At 32.6% G+C, this 25,446-nt stretch overlaps 1 protein-coding gene across 6 annotated transcripts in view; it reads right to left on the bottom strand.

Annotated features, from left to right (window-relative positions):
• NAALADL2 (N-acetylated alpha-linked acidic dipeptidase like 2) overlaps positions 1-25,446 on the bottom strand; it is a 1,088,713-nt gene that overhangs the window by 291,586 nt on the left and 771,681 nt on the right. For all 6 annotated transcript variants that reach the window (XM_039865076.1, XM_039865077.1, XM_039865078.1 and 3 more), the window contains one exon: positions 7,969-8,112. In XM_039865076.1, coding sequence (XP_039721010.1) covers positions 7,969-8,112 — 144 coding nt within the window. The remainder of the gene's footprint in view (positions 1-7,968; positions 8,113-25,446) is intronic.

The following is a 25,446-nucleotide window of genomic DNA, read 5'->3' as shown; positions in this document are numbered from 1 at the left end:
AAAGAACTAAGTCTTAGTTTACTGAAAATACAAGGAATAGAGGAACTAGTGAAATAAAATCACAGAGAAGCATCCCACAAATTAAGAAGGTAGATCACATGTAAAAACTGACGATTCCATAGGCAAGTCAGCGTCAAGAGAAGGAAAAAAAGGATTACCTTAGATTAGAAAAAAATGTAGTTTGTAGCCCTAGATTAGATCTTGGTTTAGATAAATCCACTGTAAAAGACTGAAGTGAATAGTAAAAATATAGTCTACATTAAAAAAAATAATAATAAAGTTTACTATTATGAAAAAGTGGAGATAATTAGATAAATTCTAAAATAATCTCATTTTGCTATTAAAATACATATATATGTATATATATAAATCTAGAAGAATTTATATTAAGGTGTCAATAGTGGTAATGCTGGGTGTAAGGAACGTATTCTGGACTGAACTGTGTCCCTTCGAAATCCATATGTTGAAACCTTAACCGCCAGTTTGGCTGTATTTGTAGATAGGGCCTTAAGGGAGTAATTAATGTTAAATGAGGTATTATGAGTGAGAGTCTAATCCAATAAGAAAGATGACCTTATAAGAGGAAAAAGGAACACAAGAGATCTCTCATTCATGTGTGTACACAGGGGAAAGGCCATGTGAAGATGCTAAGAGAGGCAGTTAGCTGTCTGCAAGTCAGAAGAGAGCTCTATGCATTAATACTCCCCAAATCTGTTTTGATACTATAAAATTTTGGTTCTGAAAAAATGATGCTAGCATAGAAATATTAAATGAAAATCATTTGCTTAGTTTCTTTCACCACATACTTTTATGTAATAGCAGTTATGCTCTGAGTCTCCAATACATACATACACACATACACATATATATGTACTCTTGTGAGCTTGCATGTGTTTGGAAAAGATATTTAAAGTTGAATTAAATATTATGTTTTTTAATTAATAAAATTATTTAAGTAGATATTTTGAAAAATATGCACCCAGGAAAATTTTTTTTTACCCTATTTGCATCTCTTATAAGAGTGAAAATTGATTGACAGATTTTCCACAGCTCTATACCAAACCATTCTACAAAACACACATCATCAAATTAGTCAGAAAACTAATCAACTGCAACTATCTGTGCTGCATATTTTCCACTTGTCCATCTAGATCTATTTTCACCCTTGACCAGCTCTGTGCCCCAGGAGGCCGACCTTTTTGGAGTCCATGTACCTGGCTCCTTTACTCTTGGCTTTAGGTTGGCTTTAGTCAATAAAAGCATCAATAAGTGATCACAAGGTTGGATAAGAGAAGTATTATTTATTTTTCATCCCCCTACTTGGCTGGTCACTTGCTGGTGGTGACTGCAATTCTTAACTAAAAGCCACAGTTCCTGTTAGACTGCCCTCTCCTCTAGCTCAAGGACTTGCCAGTTGCTATACCCACACTCTCTTCTTGTCCCTTCAGGTTTAGAGGTAGTAACAATTACTGGCCTTATGGTAGTCACCATTCCTTTTCTGTTTCTCTTTACCTATCTGTGCTTGTGCATAGGTCCCTGACTAAACTTTGAATTGAACATTTTCAGTGTATCGTTGATTTCTTGATGGCAACTTGACTATATGTCAACCTATCCAGGCATATTCATTGAGTCATCCATATATGTTGTCAGGACGGGAGGAGAAGGGTTCCTTTTCTAGTAATATGGTGGGCTAGGATATTCAGACCAACGCTCTAACTGAGAATAATTTACAGTGATGAATATCATACTAAACAAATCTTGCTAACAGCATCTGAGAACTAGCAAGAAAATAAGAAATTGCTGGGCAAAATTTAAGTTATTATAGGAATCCAGATAAGCAAAGCAATAAAACTGCTTTTGACCTGAGGGAAGTTACCTGAACCTGAGAGAACCTTTAACCTTGCTATCCTCAAGGGATGCAAAAGTTAGGAGAGAAAGCTCTGGGCCTGCCCAAATTGGTGAGAAGAAGGCAACTCTTTAAAAAAAGAAAGAATAAAAGAAAAAAGACTCTTCCTCCAGAAAGTAGGAACCATAAAGGATTGCATTCCTCACTCCTTCCAAAGGACAGCAAAGAAAGTTACCTGGCACGGAGTAGAGCAGGATCAAGGAATGCTTAAGAAGCTGTGAATATAAGGTACTTCTAAAAGAATACAATAAAGAATTCATAACTTCTGAAATAGGGAGAAATATAATGACAAAAAATCTAAATCTGAAAAGAAAAAACAAAAGGAAAACATATGTGGTATAGAGAAGGGAACCAAATTAAGATGCAAAATATAAGTATATATACATCAGTAATCACGTTAAATGTAATGGATCAGGTGCTCCACTTAAAAGATGATTATATTGTATTTAAATACAAATTAGTTGCTATTAACATGGTAAAAAAAGATACAAAATGGTTGAAAGTTAAAAAAGATTTAACATAAAAATATAACTACTCCCCTGCCTCAAAAAAGCTAGTATAGCTAAATTAATATCAGGTCAAATCAAATTTCAGACAAGCATTATAGATATAAAAGGAACCCTTCATCTGAGATGTACTTCAACTAACAAAGAAAGTATGATATATTTGAATTTGTAAATACCTAAGAAATGACCTCAAAATATGTAAATCAAAAATTGACAGAACTACAAGGTAAAATGGACAAATTTATACTCATAGTAAGAGATTTTAAAACTAATAAGATAGAGAATATTTGAACAATCTGATTAAGGAATTTAGTCTAAATGTGTGTGTATCTATCTATCTATCTATCTATCTATCTATCTATCTATCTATCTATCTATCTATCTATCTATCCATCCCCGACAACTACAGAGTTCATATTCTATTTAAATATACATAGGGCACTGATCATATCTTGGGCCATAACAGAGACTTCAAAGATTGAAATCATATTAAAATAAAGTAGAAACAATACATTCACATAAAAATTCAAGTTGCTTTTATTCTACCTCGGATCATATCATGATGCCAAGTAGCACGTAAGTGCCTAAAGCATGGCAGAGTCAGTAGAAGCTACTTCCTACTTCAGTAGAAATGTAAAAGGCTTTTTAAGGAGGAGATGGCATTTGCACTGAGCTTCAGAGGATACTGGAGCTTTACAACATGAAACACAAATGTACAAGACATATTTGGATAACACTGAACAGAATAATAGTGAGAAATATGTTACATGAAAGGAACAGCAGAATATAGAACCAGCAAGTTGTTAAGGAATTTCCTGCAGTTTCTAGGTTAGTAAATCACAATGTTAGCCCATTCTGAAAAAAAGAATCATCAAAATAATATAAAGATAGGGTATGCTCTAACAGATTTTGTAACATACACAAACTACAAAGTTTAGTTGGAGCTTCTGTAATTTGCAAGGAGTGACAGGTACTTGAGAAATGACGTGGTAAGAATGCAACAAACTAAAAATTGCTGAGAAATACCAAAAACTGGATGACACTTATTAAAGTAATTTTGCTTAAAAGTATGTATCTCAGGTTGTCTTTAGGTCTTTTAGCAAACAAACGAATAAAATTTTAGACTGAATCTAAGCTGAAACACTTCCTAAAATCAAAACTGTCGAAACAGAAAGCTGTAAACTTGAGAAGTTCTAGGTGAATGACAGATCTGTGTCACCCTCAGAAAATCCAACCTGAACCCTCTAGGACATAGAGAATTGACTGTACTTTCTGTTGACTCTGGACAATAGGTTTCCCACCTATGTTCACTCTGTTTAAGACCCTTGATGAACAGTCCTTCAAAGTGGTTTCAGAAGCTTTTTTTTCTTTTGTCCAAAGACTTCAGACTGGCAGCTCGTCAAGGCTGATCTTTACTTCTAACGGATACTCTCTTATCAGCTTCCAGCTCAGACTCCTAGGTTCACTGTGCAACTGACTGCTTGAAGAGCCATAAAATTGGGGTGTCACCATTGCTCAGTTTAGTGACTCTTAATAGCTACTATGTCTCACAATACCAATCGGTCTTTCCTAAAAGTACTCTAGCTCACTGATTTTTTTTTTTTTTTTTTTTTTTGTATTGAGTGGTCACCATATCTACATGTATGCTATATACAAAAAAAATCTGAACAAATTAAATTTTTATATCATGTTCATCTGGAAATTTTCTTCCTTGTTGATGACTAGAATTTACTAAAGCCCATCCTGCTCCAAAACAAGTTTTCAATTTTTTTAAACTTACTCCTGAAAAATTCTCTCCTGGGGCTACTATGAACAAGTTGATTAGTCTCATATGTAACAAATAAATATGCCGGATTCAACTGTACTAACATTTCTTGTTAATGAGTATTTCCTGAACTGTTATAATGTAGTATTTGCCAGTAAATTTTAGTATAACCACAATTTGTGGATAATATGTTCAATACATTGTTTTAAAAAATCTGCTCAAGAAATGATAAGAATGTGTACTTTCAATAGCTGTTAACAAATTAGAAATATAAATCTTTGAAATACATTTGAAATATATAAAAATTATAAATAATATAACTAATATAAAAATATAAACAATATAAACAACCAGTAAGCATTGTATTATTCTAATAAAAGTAATTTTCATCAAAGAATATATATAATATTGAATAGAAAAATAGTAACTATATATATATAAGTATACATATCCATATATATATATCCATATATAAGTATACATATACATATATATATCCATTTGAAGAGATATGACCCAATTTTACTTATATAAAAACTTGTCATCACTGATTATGCTGTTTTTTGCAACATAGAAATAGTCATTTTTCTATTCTTCAAAAATGATTCAAAAAACATTAAAATGTTTCTTTTAATTTGATACATTTACATTTTCACCCTAAATTACATTAATAGATTTTGTACTTTTTCCTCTACTTTCTTTACTATATTCACAGTTTTTAACCACAAGCTCAGATTAATATCTAAAACTGCAAATTTCCATGTTTTAGTTGATTCTCAAGAACAAAGACTGACAAAATATTAGAACAATAGATAAGACCTACAAAAAGAATTACCATGAAAAATAAAGTGGAGTGAATATTCAATTAACTAAGCAATGCAAAAAATATTCATATATATATAAATACTTACAAGAACTTTTCTTCTGCTTCTTTACCTATGCCACATACTATTCTTAGTTCTCTCAGAGCTTTTCGAATGTCCATGCTCTCCAATTTATTTTGCTGAGTCTATTTCATAAATCTAGATATTTTATCCTTTGATTTAATTTAAGTTTTATGATCTGTATTAGTTAGGTAGCTTTTGGTTGCAAGAAACTAAAAATCCAACATAAATTCACTGAAAAAAAGGGTGGGGTAAATGTATTGACTCATGTATATGGCTAGTTCAGTAGGTTGAGCTTCAGACAAGGCTCTATTTATAACTGAAATCATTTGACAAGATTCTCTCTCTCTGAGTCTTTCTCTCTCTCCCCCATCCCTCCTTAGCTCCTTCCTCTCTGCCCCCACCATTATTCACCTATAGACAGAAATACATTAAAGCTATACTTTCAATGTCCTAAGAAAGCTATCAAAAGATCCCAAGTCTACATGGTTTCTTGTTCAGCTCTAGTATTAAAGTGAGTCATTCCTCAAAGTCCAGAAATTGAGTCTAGGCCTTGGTTGGCAAGACTCAGATCATTCTTCAATCAACCATTATAATATGGTTGATGTGATATGTTAATCGGCTTGAGCTAATTGTGATATATTTCTAGAGCTTGGGATGTGGTTAAAACTACTCATTCTATATTGCTGGAAAATACTGGCAACTGTTCGAAAAGGAAGAGAGGCAAACAAATGCTGAGAAAGCAAATACGATAGGCAAATTCCGCTACACTATTGTGTGGACTTTAGAGAATTCTGATTCAGTGTATATACAGGATTAAATAGGTAAGATAAATAATTAGTTGATTTGCACATATATTTAATGTATTTCTGTCTAAACTTCTGAGTGAAGATTTTCCTATACTAAAGCTCAGGACTATATTTAAAAAATTCAACATTATGATAAATTATACTATGCTTTAAATTGTTTTTCTTTAATCCATAAAAATATAAGCATTGCTCTATTGCTTAAAAAAAAGCATCTCATTCTGTATCATTTTCATGTCCCGTCCTGATGTATATCATAGTGAGCAACTACTGTATTTATGTGTTTATGAGAAAACTTAAAAGTTAATTATCTTGACTCTATTATGAGTATTATTGTGCAAAATGTTGGGGTAAAGGGTCATTATCTTACATTTAAGATTAGTTTAACAACTCACTCAGACTGTTCAATCAGTATTAGAGAAATCTAAATGTAATATTTTATATTTTAAAAAATTATGAAAGAAAGGCCCATTATAACATATCTTCTCAATTTAAATATATCTGCCTGAATTTTTTTTAAAACAATGATAATTACTGTACCTATGAGAAAAATTGCATATGGCATAACTCTTTGGAAAGCAGGCCTATCTTGTTACTTCTTTAACACTAGAGTTATAAACAGGTTTCAGTATATATCTCAATATTTCTTCTAAGCCCCATACATGTTGCTAAATTATTATAGAGATACCACTGGAGAATGTTATTTTGCTTGGCTATGCCATTATTATGCAGACATTCAACATATTATGGAGGATATTGGTATAGTTATTTGATAAGGAAGACACTTGTTAACATTTTACAATATGCTTTTACAGTATGCAAAAGTACTCAGATATACATCATAACTTGATCCTCATAGCAACCTGAGATACTAGAGGGTTAGATTCTTTTCTGTAGATGCAGATACAGAGGCTCTCAGCGGGGAGGTGGTATATGAGCATTCATGGAGCTAGCATGGGGACTGTCAGCTCACTGAGGACAGGACAGTGGCTGGAACACATTAGGGGCTCTGAATATTTATTTATTTAATTAATTAAATAAATATGGGTTCAAATCTAGTGTTTCAGAAGTCCAATGCTTTCCTTACAATTGAACTATTATTACAATGTTGTTTACATATTTTAACAAATAGAGCTCATGATCAATCTGTGAGCTCAGAATAACAGGCATAGGTTTAAAGACATAGGTTTGTCATTGTTATCTATATTTCCCACTTTACTAAATCAATAATCAGTTTAGAAGGCTCTCACTCTATAGGCTTGGAAAAGAGAGTATATCACAACTAGAGGACAATTCTGAACATATTCAGATTATTTTTTAGGCTTCTTCAAAACATTTTTTCAAAGCTTTTATCGTCAAAAGAAAAATAGATGAGATAAAACAAGGGTAGTTAAGCCCCCAGGTCTAGACACAAAAACAGAGCCCCTCAAGTTGAATTTCACAGCAACTAAATACAAATTTAACAATATGTAAAGAAAGTCTCCTCTTTAGAACTCCAAAGCTCAGGCTAGAGGCAGAAATAAGAGACAGCCCATGGCTCTCACCTCACCATAGGTAGCTTAACTGCTTTAGTTTCATCCTATGTGGTCCAACAAGGCCTGACAAACTACACTGCAGTATAAGAAGCATCTCTTGGGCAATGATGCGTAAAGACAGAGGGATTTTTTTAGTCAATTGCAGGAATTAGGCTTTAATGCGTTCTACTAAAAGACTTCATACCCCAGATAGCTGACTGCTATCCACTGAATCTTGGCAGGCAACAAGACTGCTGAAGCTGAAACCAGGAAGCTGTGTTAAGCAGATTTTCATCAAAGTACAAAACGCTTTACTTGTAAAGCTGCTTTTCTTTGTTGCAGTTGAAAATGTGTTTCCTCTTTTTTTTCAATCTCTCAGTTTGGTCAACTCTCACTCTTATCAAAATTGCTTTCCAAAAATGTCCCTTAAAGAGCCAGAGAAGAGAAATAAATGTTTACCTCATCAAAGATAAATGTTTTTTTTTTCCCTAAAAGAGCAATCATAAACATGTTAATTTAAGAAATTAAAAATGATCATGGTTCTTACAAAAACTATAAGATACAAAGAAAGACATTAAATACTTTACCATTATTTGGAAGTTCCAGAGGGCTACAGACCCCTTTTCTGGTTCTGTCTTTCTGTGGAGAGATCAGTTTTGCAACCAGCGACGCTGAGATCGGCTGCACTAGTAGAGAGGTGAGGTTTGGTCGGTTTTGTCTAAAACTTCCATCTGTATTCAAAAGAGAAAGGAACAGAATCCTTAGTCAAGAGAAATTAAAAACACTTGAAAAAATTTTTAAAATAAATATTTAAATCAAGAGACAAGTTTATTTTAGTTCATTTGTTTGTTTATTCCTTAGTTATACTCTGTTTACTTGTTAAAAATTATTTGAGGTACTTCATAATAAAAATTCAGTCCAAATACTATTATGTATCCTACCTAATGATAGCAGATTGTACACACGCACTTACCTTCATTCTCACTGAAGTGAGAACAAAGGAATAAAAAAGCATAAATCCAGAGAGGCCAAGAGAATGAAAGAGATAATAGCAATAAGATTCTAGAAGCTGGAAAGATGATGAATAGGCGTCAACTGATATAACACACCAAGGAAACCAAAACCTAAGCCATCAGAGGGGTGATGCTGAAAAGTAAAACAGTTTGTACCACAGAACCCAGAAAGGCCTTGGAATTGAAAGTACCAGCTACCAATTAAAGTAGGGGTAAAGGAGGAGCCGGAAACAGGAAGATCTGATGAAATTCTGATTATGAAGGAGTCTCTCCTCCTAAGCCCCTCACTCACGCAGTCAGTGTGAACAGTTCCATTTCCTTCCTCCGTCCTTCCCACAAAAAGCCGAAAGTGGGACAGTGAGCAGGGAGACATCAGACATAGCGAGGGGTGAGTCTCATACTTCAAATGCGATAGTGTTATGATTGCTTCAGCTGCTTTACTCTCTTGGTGCCCAAGATCCTTCCTTCTAGTTACAGCAATAGAAGATTCACTTGTAGTAAATATGAGCAGGTCAATGGAGAATACATAAAAATGCTCAAAAGCTGGATGTCTACCATAAAACTCACCCAAGATATCTTATGTTAAAACCCATCAGTAGATAAATCCTGCCCATATGTAGAACTTCAACTTAATTTTGCCATTCTCAAGTACACACTCTCAGCCAAGGACAAGGCTAAGATGGCACATACGCAGCACACCTAGTGATAATAGGAGCAGTAGGTCAAGAGGCTCGGGGAGGGAGGTCTCTGGGAAGACAAATATAATGGAAATACCATATACATCCCAATGTATTGAAAGAACATTTACAGTAAGATCAGAGTTAGCATTTGAAAAGATACTAGACAAACAGAAAAATTTTAAAAATCTATAAAATGAGACAACTATTAGCTTCAAAGGGAGCAGAAAGTTTTTCAAGAAAGAAATGTAATTGTCACACGATGTGAATATTTATAGTCATAATAATATAAACAATGACCTTTTAACACACAATTGGCATCATTCTGCAGGAAAAAAGGAAAAAAGTCTCTGTTTAGGGTACATGGAGACTCATAAAAGAAAATTAAATCTTTATTTTCCATAGCGGTAAGTCAATATAATAAAAAAAGTGAAATGTGAATTCAACTCTTAAACATGCTCTTGAGAAGCAGAGAGGTAAATATAAAAAGTAGGTAACAAAAATGATGAAAGCAATTAAGTATTCGCCTTTGGGAGATAGAAGAGAGAGGATCCAAGGAAATATGGGAGAAGGTGACATTTTTATAAATTAAACTTTGTAGGAATATTTGACTATTTATATTCATTTGTGTTTGAGGAAATAAAAATTAAGTAAAAAAAAAAAAGGAAAAATAGCTATGATAACACAAGGAAGAGAAAAATACACAAGTACTCCAAGTAAACAGAACGGAGAGAAAAAACTAAACTGTGCTTAAGGAAAGAACTAAAAGATATCTATTCAGTTTATATATTTATCCTGACTCAGACAAGGAAATACACAATGGAATGACTCTATCAGGCAACCAATAATGTTTGTGAACACAGAGCTATATTTTTCAGAACTTTTATTAGGGAAAATAATTGCCAAAGGTTTTCTTAGAATTTAATTTGATAGGACTGCAGGGGGTGCACAACTCAGCCATATTGGTACCTAGGCTCCAACAGGCAGATTATAAATGAGAAAATATGATACAGAGTGTTTCCTTAATTTATCAACTGGAAAACCACAAGGTTAAAAAATTATATTTAGTTTAGGCCTGTGGCAACTATAGAAGCCATGGCTTTGAAAAAAAAAATAAAAAAAACTAATAAAGATTCAAGCTTAGGATCGGTGTTGTTATATAAGAACATTGCTACTCTCATAATTTAGTAACCCCTTTTATGTCGATGTATGGCAGTGCATTTGACCACAGTGTAATTCATTGCTTCCTAACCATTTTCTTATAACAGTACCAAGACTGGCTATATCATTTGACAATATGAGACTTCTCTTTAAAATGTATGAAATTTCCAAGATGGCAATAGCAGGGCATTAAATAAGGTGTGGGTCCTTCTAGGTGGGGGCCCTCGAGACTACACAGGTTGCATGCCCATGAACAAGGTCCTGGTTCACACAGAAGATGCTATAGCCATACAGCTTGCTGAGGCAAACTAAAGGGTATTTTTAGACCACAAGGAAATTGTTCTCAGCCCTAAGTAACCAGCCCTGAGTATACTGCTCTAGGCTACACCTGGGGTCACAGTGATACACATCTCAAGGCATAATCAATGTGCTACGGCACACCAGCTGGGGAGCCGTGGCATAGCCATCTCATTCTTCTTCTGCCAGCATGTATTTATTCCTTCAGCCATTAACTTTGGAAATTTTAGTGTACATGAGACAATGAAATACAGTAGTCACCCTCACCTGCTGCTTCACTTTTCAAGGTTTCAGTTACCGTCAACTGTGGTCTGAAAATATTAAATGGAAAATTCCAGAAATAAATAATTAATATGTTTCAAATTGTGCACCATTCTGAATAGTGTAATGAACTCTCTTCCCATCCTGCTCATTCGTGCCTGAGGTGACTCATCACTTTGACCATGCTGTATACACTACCTGCCTGTTAGTTACTTAGTAGCCAACTTGGTTATCAGATCAGTTATCAGATCAGCTTTCAGAGAGGAGGGGGAAAGAGACCACATTCACTTAACTTTTCTTACAGTATATTGTTATAATAGTTCTATTATATTATTAGTTATTATTGTTAATCTCTTACTGTGCTCAATTTATAAATTAAACTTTATCATAAGTATGTATGTGTAGGAAAAAATCATAGTATACATAGGATTTGGTACTATCCATGGTTTCAGGCATCCACTGGGGCTCTTGGAACATATTCCGCAAGGATGGGGAGAGGCTCTACTATAGTATTTGAGAAATACAATCGGTTATTTTGAAGTTTTCATGGATGCTAGGTACTGACATATTACCAACACAAAATGAAACTTCTTAAAATGTTGCATGATTTTAGCTCTCTTCAGTACAAAGACTGAACTCTTTAGCTTGCCATTCAAGGTCCTTCACAATATCAGACCCTATATTTCCAATATTATTTTCCATCCTTCCTCTCCATACATCTCATCCTAAAACTTAATCTGTCCCTCTACTTATTCTGTGATTTACATCCTACATGTTTTTGCTTAAGCCATTCCTTCCACTTCACTTGCTCTTCTCATGCATTACACACACCTGAACTATACACTTCTTTTAAAGCCTAACTCACAGGTCACTTTGTAAAAAAAGCTTTCTCTGACACCCTCAGCTCTATGCAGTATATATATACCTTTTTGGCAGAGCTTGTCATTTCTAATTAACATTACCACTCGTTTCCCCCTCTAAACTCTAAATTTCATGAAAACAAGGACCACTTCTTCTACCTCTTTGTATGGTACATAACCAGGAACATAACAGGAGCTCAATAGTTAATGGAAAAATAAAAGACAGAATCAACAACTCCTTGAAAAATAGTTTCAATGTCTCTACTGGTTTTCTGAATGCCTAGAAAATGGAGCGGAGGTAAAACCAAAAAATAAATTATAATTCTATTAATCCCATGCTTGCTATATATTTATGCTTTCTCACCAGCTAATTACTCTTGCACAGCAGACATATTGCATAGGTTTTCAAAACTCATCCATTACCATCAACTCACTGATTAAGCTTGTTCTAAAGTTACCTTTTTTAAGGGAAAAAAAAAAATATTTCTATAAATAAAATCATCTTTGAGATATATATTTATCTATTAATAAAAAATCAGTAACTGCATTCCTTTTTTCTCTGAAATACTCTATTAAGCATATGAAACAATACATTTAAAAGTTAAATATGAGTGAACTCAAAACCATAATTAAACATACCTGAATCTTTGATTTGTTGTGCTGCATGAGTAATACACTTGCATTAGTTTTGATATATCTGAAGTGGTTCATTAATTTTTCACCTTCAGCCTAATGGAAATTTGACAAGCATTTCACTTCTGAGAGCGGATACTAAAAGCAGGACTTTATAGGACACTAAGATTAAATTAGAGACAAATTCTTTAAAAAAAAAAAAACTTGTTTATTGAAGAAAGGCTTAGAGAAGAATTCCATTTTCTTATATTATTAAGAGGTTATAGATAAAACCAAACACGTGTACAATTTTATTTATATCAAAACATATTTATTAACTTTAAGAATCTATTAGATATGAGATTAAAATCAGGAAGATTAGATGCCTTGATGCAAGGGGTGCCATACAGAAAAGATTTTGACATTACATTTTAGCAATCTAACTTTTATACTTATATAAAATTTTATATTATTTATATAATGCCCTGTACATTGCGTAGGCTCAATAAAGACTGATTGATATCAACTTTATTTAGTAGATAGCTAGTTCTCTCTTCACTTTAGGCAATCTTTGTAAATCAAATAAAGATCCAAATTGATCCATCCCATCAATAATCAAATTCCTGATACAATTCTACATGCATACAGTAGAAAGAGGAAATTGGATATTGAGTCCCAAGTTTGACTCTAACACTGACTCACTGTTTGAAATATAACATATAAATAATTTCATTGTGATAATATTTTCATCCATCTACTATACTTGAACAACCAAGGTGACACTGAAAGGTCTTTATTATGTTGATTTACTAAAATAAAGAGTATATTAACTCAAAGGCTTAAAGTCTGTACCACGGTGCATAAAATTTAGAAAAAATTATGTTAAAAATAAGTAAAATGTTTTCTAATTGTACATATTTAATAGTTTTTACATTATGCTTTTTCAAATTGTCGCTGCCTACTTCAATGATATCTGCTTATGTGTATAAAGAAAACATGAACTCCCTTAACTGCCCAGTACATTTTTTGTGCGACAAAATGGAATTATTTTAAACTCAATTGAAAAGTCAGTGTATCCAAGTGCCATTTACCAAAGGTATCAGGAAAAATGAATATTAAGAAATTAGATATCTTAGACACTGAGATCCTCAGAATTAAGGTACTGAGAGGTGACATAAAGTAAAAATGTGCTAGCAAATAGCAAGGGTCTTAAGTAGATCAATGATGATAATACATAACCACCCAGGAGGATCGCACAATTTGCAAACTGAAAAGTATAACTCAACCCTTAGCACATAACTCTGTGTGTGTGTGTAAACATGAGGTCCATGCTATATTATGTAAGCATAGATCCCATAGATCCTTTCTATTAAATATTTAGTCCTTGTACAAGCGGCATCTGCATGACCCAGGAACTCATTACACATGCAGAATCTCAGATGTCACCCCAGACGTTCTGGATCAGACTCTGTAGTCTAACAAAATCCCCAAGTGATTAGTATGCACATTAGATAAGCACTGGCCTAAAACATTACATATATATATATATATATATATATATATATATATATATATATATATATGTAATATATATGTAATATATATAATATATATATAATATATATATAAAATATTTTTATATATTTTATGCATAAAATATATTTTTTCCACAGCACAATTTACATATTTTTGTAGCAAAAAATATATAAAAAGCATGATGAAGAAGATGAAGAATAATAGACTGTGTTGTCTCAACTTACCCAGAATTAAAGATGACAGAGCCTTTGATTATGTCAATAAACTCCATGTTAATAATTTTCTCAGAGTCTCCTTCAAAATGAGTAACAAGTCTGTTTATATGCTGCCACTAAATAACAAGTTTAAATTGAACTGAGTATTTCTTTTTGCTTTTGTCCTTTCCTCAAAAATAAATTCGATGATTTAAAATCAAAATTACATTTACAACATTTTATTTCAGTCATGAATAAATATTATAATAGCTAAAAGATTTGACTTCTTTCTCCTTTTCTAGGTTTTCAACTATTATAATTAATTATAGTAAATGACTGACAAACCTAAAGTGTAAATACCTCCCACTTGCCAGAGAAGCAATCAAAGACCTTAAAAAGCAGATTTCAAAAACACACTTTGAGCTGCACTTTTATGAAAAAGATCTAAATATCAAATGAAGAAGGTGATATCAGAGATCTTATCCCAGAATATTTGATTTGACTTTCTCCAGAGGACTGTCACTTTGAGAAAAGTCAGACCATCAAATAACTGGCATAAAGGTTGTTTCATTTTTATTATAGCTCACAAAATTTCAGTTATTTTCTCGAAATGACCAGTGCACTAAATTGGCTAGTTCTTTTGTTGTCTTTGTAAATACAACTGATTCTTTATTATTTCAGTATCATTACCCACTGGTTATGAATACCATCTTTTCCCCTCAAGCTAGTCAAATTCAGCATTGTGTTTTATTATTATTATTATTATTATTATTATTAATGGCATACTTAATACGTCATAGTGTGCTTTGTGCTATTCAATCTTGTTTGCATTCTCTGCCTCTCTAGCTCTATGTGTATATAGATACAAGAACATAAACACATGTATTTTTTTACCATATTTAATTTTTATTACTGATAGTTATTCTCATAATTAAAATGAAATTACTATTTCTTTAAATTTCATATTTCCTGCCTCCCCTCAGCCTAATATAAATTATAGGTTTAAAAGCTGGCTGTTACTAGTTTAGTCAACGCTTAGCTCTCCCAAAGGAGGCTTAGTCCTTGTACATGCCCCCATGTCTTTGCTTAACACATTTAGTAAACATTGCTATGTTCTAATTTCCTTTTCACTTTATGGTCACTGACCAGAGCATAAGCTTCTTGGGGCCTCATTCACTGCTGTAACCCCATTAGCGCACTGCCTAGTAAAAAGCAGGGGCTCAGTGACTATTTTCGGATGAATGATCATACCATTGTTCAAGTGAATAATTTTGTTTTGTCTAATCATAAACTCATGATTCATGACTCATAAAACTTATAATCACAAAAATCTAAAAATGAAGACACAGATGGTCTTATCTCCTCAGTACATCGTCCTCTCTTAAGCTAAAGAATACTGCCATGCTCCCTAGTAAACATCATTTTAATGATTAGCTAATGTGTTGTAAAAAGTCATATTTACTTTTACATTAAAGGGAATAGAAAGTAACATATTCATTAGTGAAGCAAAGTTCCTCTATATTCTGGTATTAAAAGAGCGTACAGATTATGTAGGGTACAATTTTATTTTAAAAAGTAGTACAAGGGAAAAAGTCTTTTTAAATATTAATTTGTTAATATTTATATTAAGATTTGCTAATTTAATTTGGGTTCTCTCTTTCCAATTAGCTTATTTAAAGGTATTGATCATGTCTAAACAACTTTTCTCATGACTGAACATATTTTACATTTAGATATATACACTCAAGATTTATATCATATTTTAGGCAAAGGACCTTAATATATAAAATAGCATCATTTTCTCTCCCCAAACAAATATGCTCGATCTCAGTATATATGTGACTCTGCAGCCCTGGAATTTGTTCTAAACTTGACAAATATTCGATTAGAGACCAGTTTTAATTATTGTATTTGAACGTTTTGATTAATAGGAGTTATGCTTCATTTTGGTCATTATACAGGACATAAGCATAGTATTAATTACATTGTTCATTGAAATCTCGCGTGTCCTATAATTGTCAGTGTATCCAAATGCCATTTATAGAATTATGAGAACATACTTTCATAAATATTTTAAATGTTTTTATGGCTTTTACTACATTATTAAAAAGATAAAGTCCATTCCTATATTTCAGAAAGATGATGGTTATGATTAACGACATGTTCTCTAAAGACATTCTTGTAGGATGATCCTTACTACTCAAAAGACAGGACTTCTTTTGGCATAGGGTTTTTAGCTCCCTGAATTTATATTTACAAATTTGTCATTTTAAGTGAAATTTAGACATGGAATAGCAGTAGTGATATTCAGATACTGACAAATGCTTTATTGATTCTATTTCAGAAGAAAAAGTGGTTATATGAGAACTGATTCCTTATTTCATATAATTTTAAATATCTATATTCTTTTGTATTCACCATTTGTCTATATCAAGACTATTTCATCTTTAAAGCATTTCATGAACATGAACATTTGAAAATAAACCATAAACTATATCATAAGAAAAACAAACTAAGAGACAGATAAAATATCTAGTTCATCCTTTACTTTGAGGAGAGTAGTCTAGATTCATAACTGGGATAATTGGCCATCTGTACATTACATATAACATAAACAAAGCAATCCTCTTGGACACATTCCCGAAGAAGCTTTCTATCTCTAACTTGAATGGTATGAACATTGGAATGATTTGCAAAGTTTCTAGTTTTAGAGAAAGAGCAGTTTGCATTTTTTAAAAGATAGCAAATAAACTATATGGATGTGTTCTGCTTGTTTTTAGTTGTTGTGAAAGTATGTAACCATTAATTTACAATAAAATTCTTCATACCAGATTGTAATGAGAACACATTATTTTATGAGGCTGATTAGAAGAACGTGAGGAAAACCAATGCTTTGTTTTTAGATTTACTTATTTTTTGGTTGTTTTTTTAATAATAAAAGTTGAAAATAATTAACCCTTGCTCCCCTGATCTAGATGTTAGATTAAATGAGCTATTACATATGAAATGCTTCCCAATTCTTCATGGTTCCTTATGTATTTTCTGTTTCTGACATGGAAACATTGACCCTATAAAGGACACTGGCCTGGAGTCCGGATACCAATATCTGGTCCTTATTCTGTCCCTATCTAGGAAGTGACTTTGGGAAAGTTTTCACCCTTTTTTGTAGACTTAAACTCATCATATATACAATGTCTAAGGATTTCCATATTAAGATTTTGATTCTAAATTTGCCCATGAGTGATCATTTAAATAAACTCATCATTTCTTCTCTAGAATGTGTTTCCAAATAACATACAGCACTTAATCTGACAGGAATTTAATAGAAATCTTTCTCATCTTGATGTTGAAAGAGGCTGTTTATATTTACATGATTACATCTAAATTTGAGGTAAATATCCTACTGTAATTACAGAAAAGTCCCTTATATTTGGAATGGGTAATGTGAAAGATTTTAATAAATTTCCCTCTTGGCTTATCATTTTCTTTACAATATCATTAAAATTATTTTTTACTATTAATCACATATAGAATTGTTACTTGAAAAATATCACTCTAGTATCTTGCTATAGTGATGGTATATATTAGGAGAAGATACAATTGGAAAAAAAGAATGGAGATTTTTAAACATGTACCATGGAAAAAAAAATGCTCTCATTTAATAAGCTACAGATTGGTCATCAAGAATTGTTTGTGCATAGAATTTTAGTTATAAATATTCTATAATTATTTTTCCTCTGAATTTGTGCATATGAGAATTTTTTTTTTTTTTTGGAAAAGCCCTATAATTTGTTAAATGTAATTTAGCAGTTTGCTGTGGATGTACGTTTCCTCAAAGCATTTTATAAAATGGGACCCAAGTTCACATTAAAAAAAATAATAATAAAACTTAAAATAATGCTTTGACTATTTGCCTAGCCTATTTTCTCATTAAGTAATATTTTTAGTATATTGAAAGTTTGTTTCATATTTCACTAAATAATAAGTCTTCTCTAAAATCATAACAAAGGCTGTAATGGCACAGTGAGAAACATGGCTCTATGGCTGTGCTCAGTATGGTAATGGTACAGTTAATAAGCTAGGGTGTTCTTTAATGCTAGGAATGCTGTCTTTGTTAGTTTTTGTGTGTAGGAATTCAAACATCACCATGGATAGTCATCTTTTAAAAGCTTTTCCACGAAAATGAAGCTTGAACAAAATTCACGATTATTCACCTTGTCCTGATTTTTCTTTCTAGTTTCATTTAATCTTCCTAACAACTCTAGGATGTAATATTATATCCTGCACTACATATCAAGAACTGTTTGGGTCCCTCTTAGTCAATATTATGCATGTTTCCTAGAAGAAGTAGGCAATGAGTAGGATTTTAAATAACTGAAAAAGGAAAAAAGTCCAAGAAATTATTCCAGAGCAAGAACAAATCCCTGTCTGGCAACTCTACTTAACTGCATTATTGTGGCATTTGGATTGGGATGGGAATGGAGAGTCCAGCAGAAGAACTGGGAGGGAATAGAAGATACGAAATGTCCATCTTCATGAGGGAAACTATTCAATGAATGAAAGGGTTTCAGAGTGGCCAGGAAACACAAGATCTTTGGCCAGGAGTGTGTAAAATTAAACCAGCGAGGTGAACAGACTTTAGCAGGTCTGAGAGAATAGGTAAACCAGAAATAAGGGAGATACTGTAAAGGATATCTGTAAAGGATAGTGTGAATTCGATGGAAACAAAAATAAACTGCTAATGGGTGAGTGGCCCAGAAGTGTCCTATGACTAGTTAGTTAGTAGTCAGCATGTCAGAATTTTGTTCCAAGAGGTAAATTTTCTTGACTCCTCACAGAGAGATAAGAGATGCTTTAAAAAGTAGTGGGTAGAGCTCTAAAACACAATTATTATTCTATCTACATGTGGTGGTGTGCAGTCCTAGATTTGACATAATTTTTTATACAATTTATATGTTCCAAACTATTTTAAAAAAATATATAAGGGAGATGATTCCAGGCAAAAAGAATCTATGTGATTAAATGAGCTGTGGTAGGAAAATAAAGATGTGAAAAGGAAATGTCAAGTAGCCAAGGTTAACTGGAGATTACCACATGTGTTGTAGATTAAGGCAGATTTATAGAGAGTCCTTATTGTATTGGCCCTTGGATAATAGATTAAGAAGTGTGGAAAATATGAAGTACTGGAAACATTCATAGGATTTTGAACAGAGAATGGTATCATTAAAGTAGATTTTAGAAATATTGATCTGAGAGTGGTATGCAGAATGGAACAGAACTGGAAAAGGGAACACTATGAAAGCAACAAAAATAGGTTCCATTTATGTCAGACATAGAGCTTGCTGTTTGGCATATGTTATCTCATTTTATTGTCACACTTTATATATGATGAGACAACGTTTCAAATTAGTTATTGTTATTGCCATTTAACAGAAATAACTCTAAAGTTCAGACACTTTGAGATGCTTAAAATCAAATGGCTGGTAAGCAACAGAAGTGGGCTGAGTTTGCTTCTTTTAGACTCCCAAATTAAGGTTTTGGTGTCAGTACCATTACAAGCTATTGCAGTTCTCACCAAGAAGTATGCATGAACTAAGATACCTCTGGAAGTATAAAGGTAAAGATTCATGTTGGGAAGACTGGCAAAGGAGAATTGTCAGGACTTGGCAACCCATTGAACAGAGTAGTGGCAATGAGGTAATAAGATAAGCAATTAAGATTTCATCCTGGATGTGTAGAGAAATGAAAGTCCTATTAATAACACAGATTCAATAGGAAAACTGTCTTAGAGGTAAAGAGGAGTCAGAATATTTTAAATAATTACATTTAGTATTTGGCTTCAGTAAACAATTATTACTATAAAAATTTACAAATAAAGTAAAAAATCCTTCTCAGTTAACTCCATGGGAGGTTTTCTAAACACTTTGCAAATACCTGCACAAGTAACATCTTTTAAACTGTAGTCTTCCAGGCCACAAAGTAAGGACAAAAGCTGCCAAATACCTAGCCAGTAGCAAGGCTTTAGGATTAATGAGAGTGCCCATAAAGTGCTTTGAGCTCCACAGAATACGTACAATATAAATGAGCCACATTATTTCAGTGACAAATACTATCCATATACTGTCCAATAGATTTGAAACAAATGCAATCTTTTGTTGCTCCTTCTGATAGTACATATTGTCTTGTTGTCACCTCTTTTCAGTCTTTTGAGATTCCAATGGAAAAAAAAACAAAAACATTTCTGCTTCATACCCAACTTGTAGAGTATACTGAGATACACAAATCACACAGATAATAGGACAGACTATGACCCCTTTCTCATAGTGCCTTTGATATAAAATGAACTAAAAAAAGCACCACACTTGCAAGGTTGCTTCAAAGAAAATATAAATCATATAAAAGCAAGATGGGTATGTGTTATATTAAAGTCAAATTCATTTTTCAGTACAAAAGAAGACAGTAACTACTTCGTGCATTCACTTTATTTGAACTATTCAAAATTTCAAAATTATTTCAAGTTTCAATGAAAATTTCAATAACATGCTAGATTTATAAGACTCCATATTATAGCTGTACAACCAAACTGACCCAGTGTTGATATTAAAATGGAATAGCTCTCCATAAGAAATAAGAAACTCTGAAAATATTAACTAATATCTAATATCACTTTAATACCATACCATAATATATAGATTCAGCAGTCTAAATCTGTTTTAGTTAGTAGAAAATATGCAGACTTTTAAAATATAGTTACAATAAACTTTCATGAATCTACCTCTATGTGAATTTTATATTTAGCAATTTAGGTAATACTGAGATGAGAAAAACTTTGTGAGGAAGTAATAATGTGTAGAGAAAAAATTATTTATTGAGCCTGTCTTTGGGTAACAGAGATGTAAATAAAATTTAAGATGATAATATATGTGAGACTCATATGAATTTAGCTAGAAGACAAATTAGAGTTACATATAATTTAGTTAAAAATATGAATGGGAATCAGAACCAAAATATGAAAGATTCTCTTTAATAGTGAGATTGAAATCTCTAATTTCTGTATGGAATGTTTTCAATTATAGTATATTTAAAAATAATACCATAGAGATTTTTTAAATGTCTTCATTGCTTTCAAATTCCCAAATTGACAAAACATATAAATGTTAACACATACACATATTAAAGATGTAAAGATCCATAGAATAATAATCTATATTTCTTTTGGGAGTGGTGAAGAATTTTATTAATTTTTAATTATCCAAATAAATACATTAATGCATTCTTATCATGAAAACAAACACTACAAATAAAACTTAAGGTCATTTTGACCACACCCCACATTTTAGTACCCCATACTACCTACCTTCAGGAAGTAGTCTTACTAATATTGTATATCTTAAACTTTATATTCTTTTTTATAAATACAAAATTTTTAATAACTGGATAACATTATTATTTCATTTTCTCTTTCTTTAGTGATATTGCAATACACACATCACTCCATGGTAGTTCTCTACACTCAATAAAAATTATTAATGATCTTTTTATGTACATTTGCTGAGATCTATGTTATTCTTTTTGGATACTGTATAGCATTCCATAATCCTAATATTCTACAATTTATTTGGTCAAGTCTAAATTTTGTTATTGCAATCAAAACCTTCATGAATATTTTTGTACATACATTCACTTGTGTATATCTGAGGGGTTTTGTAAGATTTCTATGGAGAAATAGAATTTGAGTCAGAGAATGAGAATTTTTAATTTTAATACATCCTGATAAGTTTTCTTCCAAAATGGCTGTACCTATTTTCACTGCCATTAGTACTATAGGATTGGAACCATATTCCTTATTCTCCTCAAACCTTTCAATCCAAAGAAACAACATATGTGAATGCCCCGAGTAAAGAAAGAACATAGCATCATTTTTTTATGTTTATTTTTCAATTACAGTTGACATTCAGTATTATATTAGTTTCAGATATACAACATAGTGGCTAGACATTTATATAACTTATAAAGTGATCTCTCTGAGAACATGGCATATTTGAGGAATCAAAAAAGGTCACAGATAAAACATAAAAAGTATCTTAGGGAATAAAAAGGATTGTATCTTTATATGAAGAGCAATAGAATCCATTAGGTTTCTCTGATCCTCCCAGGGCATTTGTAAAAAAAATTTAAAAATACAGAAATTCATAAAGAAGGATAAAGAAGTCTTCTTTACTGCCGTTAGTCATATTACCCTCTCTCTACCCCTCTTGAAATCTCTTAACAAATTCAAGAATTTATAAAATATTATACAATAGTATGAATCTAATACCATGAAGAACACTAAGCAGTATTTGGGTATGGATGGAAAAAAAATGAATTACTTGAATGTTTTCCTACCCAAGAAAGAGAGATATAAAAGTAGACGAAGTTAGAAAATAAATCTACTGGAAAAAGCTAAAGAAGTGTTGGTAATTTAGCTTGGAAAACAAACAAACAAAAAATCTAATGTTTTTTAGGGTATAAAATGTAAGTCAAATAGAACGATGAGCTATTTAAAGACAGAAACAAAACTATTTCAAGTTGTGAATATCGAGTAAAGCCTTCGATGTGTTAAACAAAAGTTTTCCTTACCAGAGCTCTTCTGAAAGAAAGGGTTTATTGAGCCAAATGCTAGCCAGAAAAGGACCAGGTGCTGGGTCATGCAGTCTGAACCACCAGCAACAGAGCTAGGTGGAAAAAACAAATGTTTGCACTGTCTTGGAGTTGATAGGCTTTTAAGGAAACAGTTTGGGGAATAAAGATGTAAGTTGTTTTGAAAGAATTTTCATTGGCTATAGGTAAAGGGGAGGTGGGAGAAGGTGAAGCAGGCATAGTTCTAGGATAGGTGCATCGTCACTAAGGAAGAAATGTTTGTTCCTTTGGATTGGTAGTGGGCAACAATCCGGAAAGTTCTTGCATAAGCAAGAAGTAAAGGCACCTAATGTTCTGTGGTGCCTGGCTATTCTCTTTAGATAATCACTAAAATAGCCACCTGAAAGTTAATTCAAATTTTTGACATACATTCAGGAATGCAAACAGTCTTTTGTTGGTTTTGCCCTGCTGTTGTTAACTGATTAACCTCTCTTATCTCTTCCTTCCTCACTCGCACTGGCTATAATTAATTTAGGACATTTGAGAATTTTTTCCTTGTCAGTTGACAGTGCTGTGAAATTGTACTTGTGTTGCTCTGAAAGTTTAACAACATGTTTTAAACTGTTCTTGTCTGAAGATAATTTTTAAATATGTAGATGATGTATGTATCTGCCTTAGATCAGCGATTACAACAGTATATGGAGAAAGAATAGTGAATCATTTAGTAAGTATAGCATTGTTGCAGAAAGAGTGCAAGAAAAGAAATTCATTAATGTTTAGAACTTTTATTTTCATAAATGTAATGTATTCACAGTGCTTAATTATTGGAAGCACAGATATCTTAGTGATATGTTATGTGAGAAACAATTCTATAAAACTGTTAGAAGTAATTTAATTGTTTCATCTGTGTTGTTAATTTTAAAATAGGCTGTTGAAGTATTTTCAAAGTTGATTTAACAAGTTTATATTTTCTGAGACCTGAATGTGGCAAAGTAACTGGAGAGCAGCATATATTCAAGAAATAAGCTAGCAGTCATATTTTTTTTTTTCCTCTGTCATTAAGCCTTAGACTACCAGAAGTGAAGTTTTTTGGCCTTAAATGTGTGATAGAGTTCGAAACAAGTCTGGCAGTCTTTCAAAAATAATTACCTACTAAACCTCATCACAAGTCTGAATAAGGCATCATGTCATCATGAGGTTGCTCAGGTCACTTAGTCAGCACATTTTCTTTCTTCTCAAAATAAAACCAAGGACAGACTTATATCTCTTACAACTGTGGCACTTTCCCTGACACTCTGTCAGCTGCACAGGTGCCATTGAAAAGATTCAGCTACTGATCAGATTTTTATTTTTAAAGCAGGAAATGTATATAAAAATATGAAGTTGAATTTTTAAAAAACTTCTGTTTGTCAGTAGAAATAATAAATATGTCTATTATATCAGAAATTTTATATACTGAGCTCTGTATGTGGGAAAGGTTAAGGTAGACATATAATTTTATCAAGCAAGAGTTAGCTACTTTGTAATTGCAACTGCACATTCAAACATTAATTACCCTAATACCAACTGCCATAAGTATTGTAACACTACATATCTTTGTGCACTCTTATAGACATTTGCATGCATATGCATACTCATTTATAGTCTATGTGTGTAAGTGTGTGTGGATAAATTTATATGTAAAGGTAAAGAACATGAGAAGAAGGAATTAATAAACAATTCTGTCTTTAAATGGGTCTAATCTTATAAATGTGCAACAATGACAAAACATAAGTCACTGATCCACAATATTTTTTGCCTGGCTGTTGAATATCAGAAGAAGTATTTCAGTTCTCTACATCAGACTCTACGCTCTCTTATATTCCACAAAACAAAATCTGAGCTCACCAACCCCAATATTTTTTGGTCAATTTAATGTGTCTCAGGAATAATCACCAAGGAACTCTTCTTTCCTCAACTACAAAACAAGAGGTTGGGCTAAAGGATGACTTAAATCTGTTTCTGTTCTCACAAATATAGAATTTTGCATATCCCTACATATTTAATCACTATATGAATAAGTCTGTTTTCAATGTGCAATAAAATTATTTTAAAAAACAAATATTATTACTCAACAAAATATAAGTCATGCTATGTGATATGTTGTAATTTTACAAGATTTTATCTGCTCTTTTAACTTGTCATCCTCTAGAGGCCATAGACGTTAAGGCCTATGGGGACAACCAATGACAAAAATGTGTAGTGCCTCAGTAGTAGCGATCCCCAATCTTTCTGGCACCATGGACCCGTGCTCCTATTAGAATCTAATGCCTGATGATCTGAGGTGGAGCTGAAGCCATGATGCTAGAGCTGGGGAGCGGCTGCAAATACACATGAAGCTTCACTCTCTCTCCCGCTGCTTACCTCCTGCTGTGTGGCCAGTTCCTAACGGGCCATGGACCACAATCGGTCCACTGCCTGGGGGTTGAGGGCACCTACTCTATAGGACTATGGGCAATGGTGGGGCCTCTGGCAACTCAAGTTCAAGACCCCACTAAAACATTCAAATTCAGTTTTGAAACAACAGCAGCGATAATAGCAACCTATTGACAGTCAACCAGAACACATCTGTGGATTAGATTTGGTTTTCAGGTAACATATTTTTCTAATGAGTATGTTGCTTGCAGTTTTTCTGCAGTAAATAAACAAAAAAAGCCCTGAGGAGCTGGTCATCTGCACTGCTCTGCAACTGTAGGCCTGTTCTTTTATCCTACAGACTGTCAGATATTGTTTCTGACAATGGGTTTGCAATTTCTTCACCTGAGTTAATGATATTTAACAACAGGGATTTTTCTC

The sequence above is a fragment of the Pteropus medius genome, unplaced genomic scaffold (genome assembly GCF_902729225.1).
Source record: "Pteropus medius unplaced genomic scaffold, Ma_sr-lr_union100, whole genome shotgun sequence".
In the NCBI taxonomy this organism is placed as follows: domain Eukaryota; kingdom Metazoa; phylum Chordata; class Mammalia; order Chiroptera; family Pteropodidae; genus Pteropus; species Pteropus medius.
The sequence above is the reverse complement of the archived record's forward strand: the minus strand, read 5'-3'. Positions and strand labels throughout refer to the sequence as shown.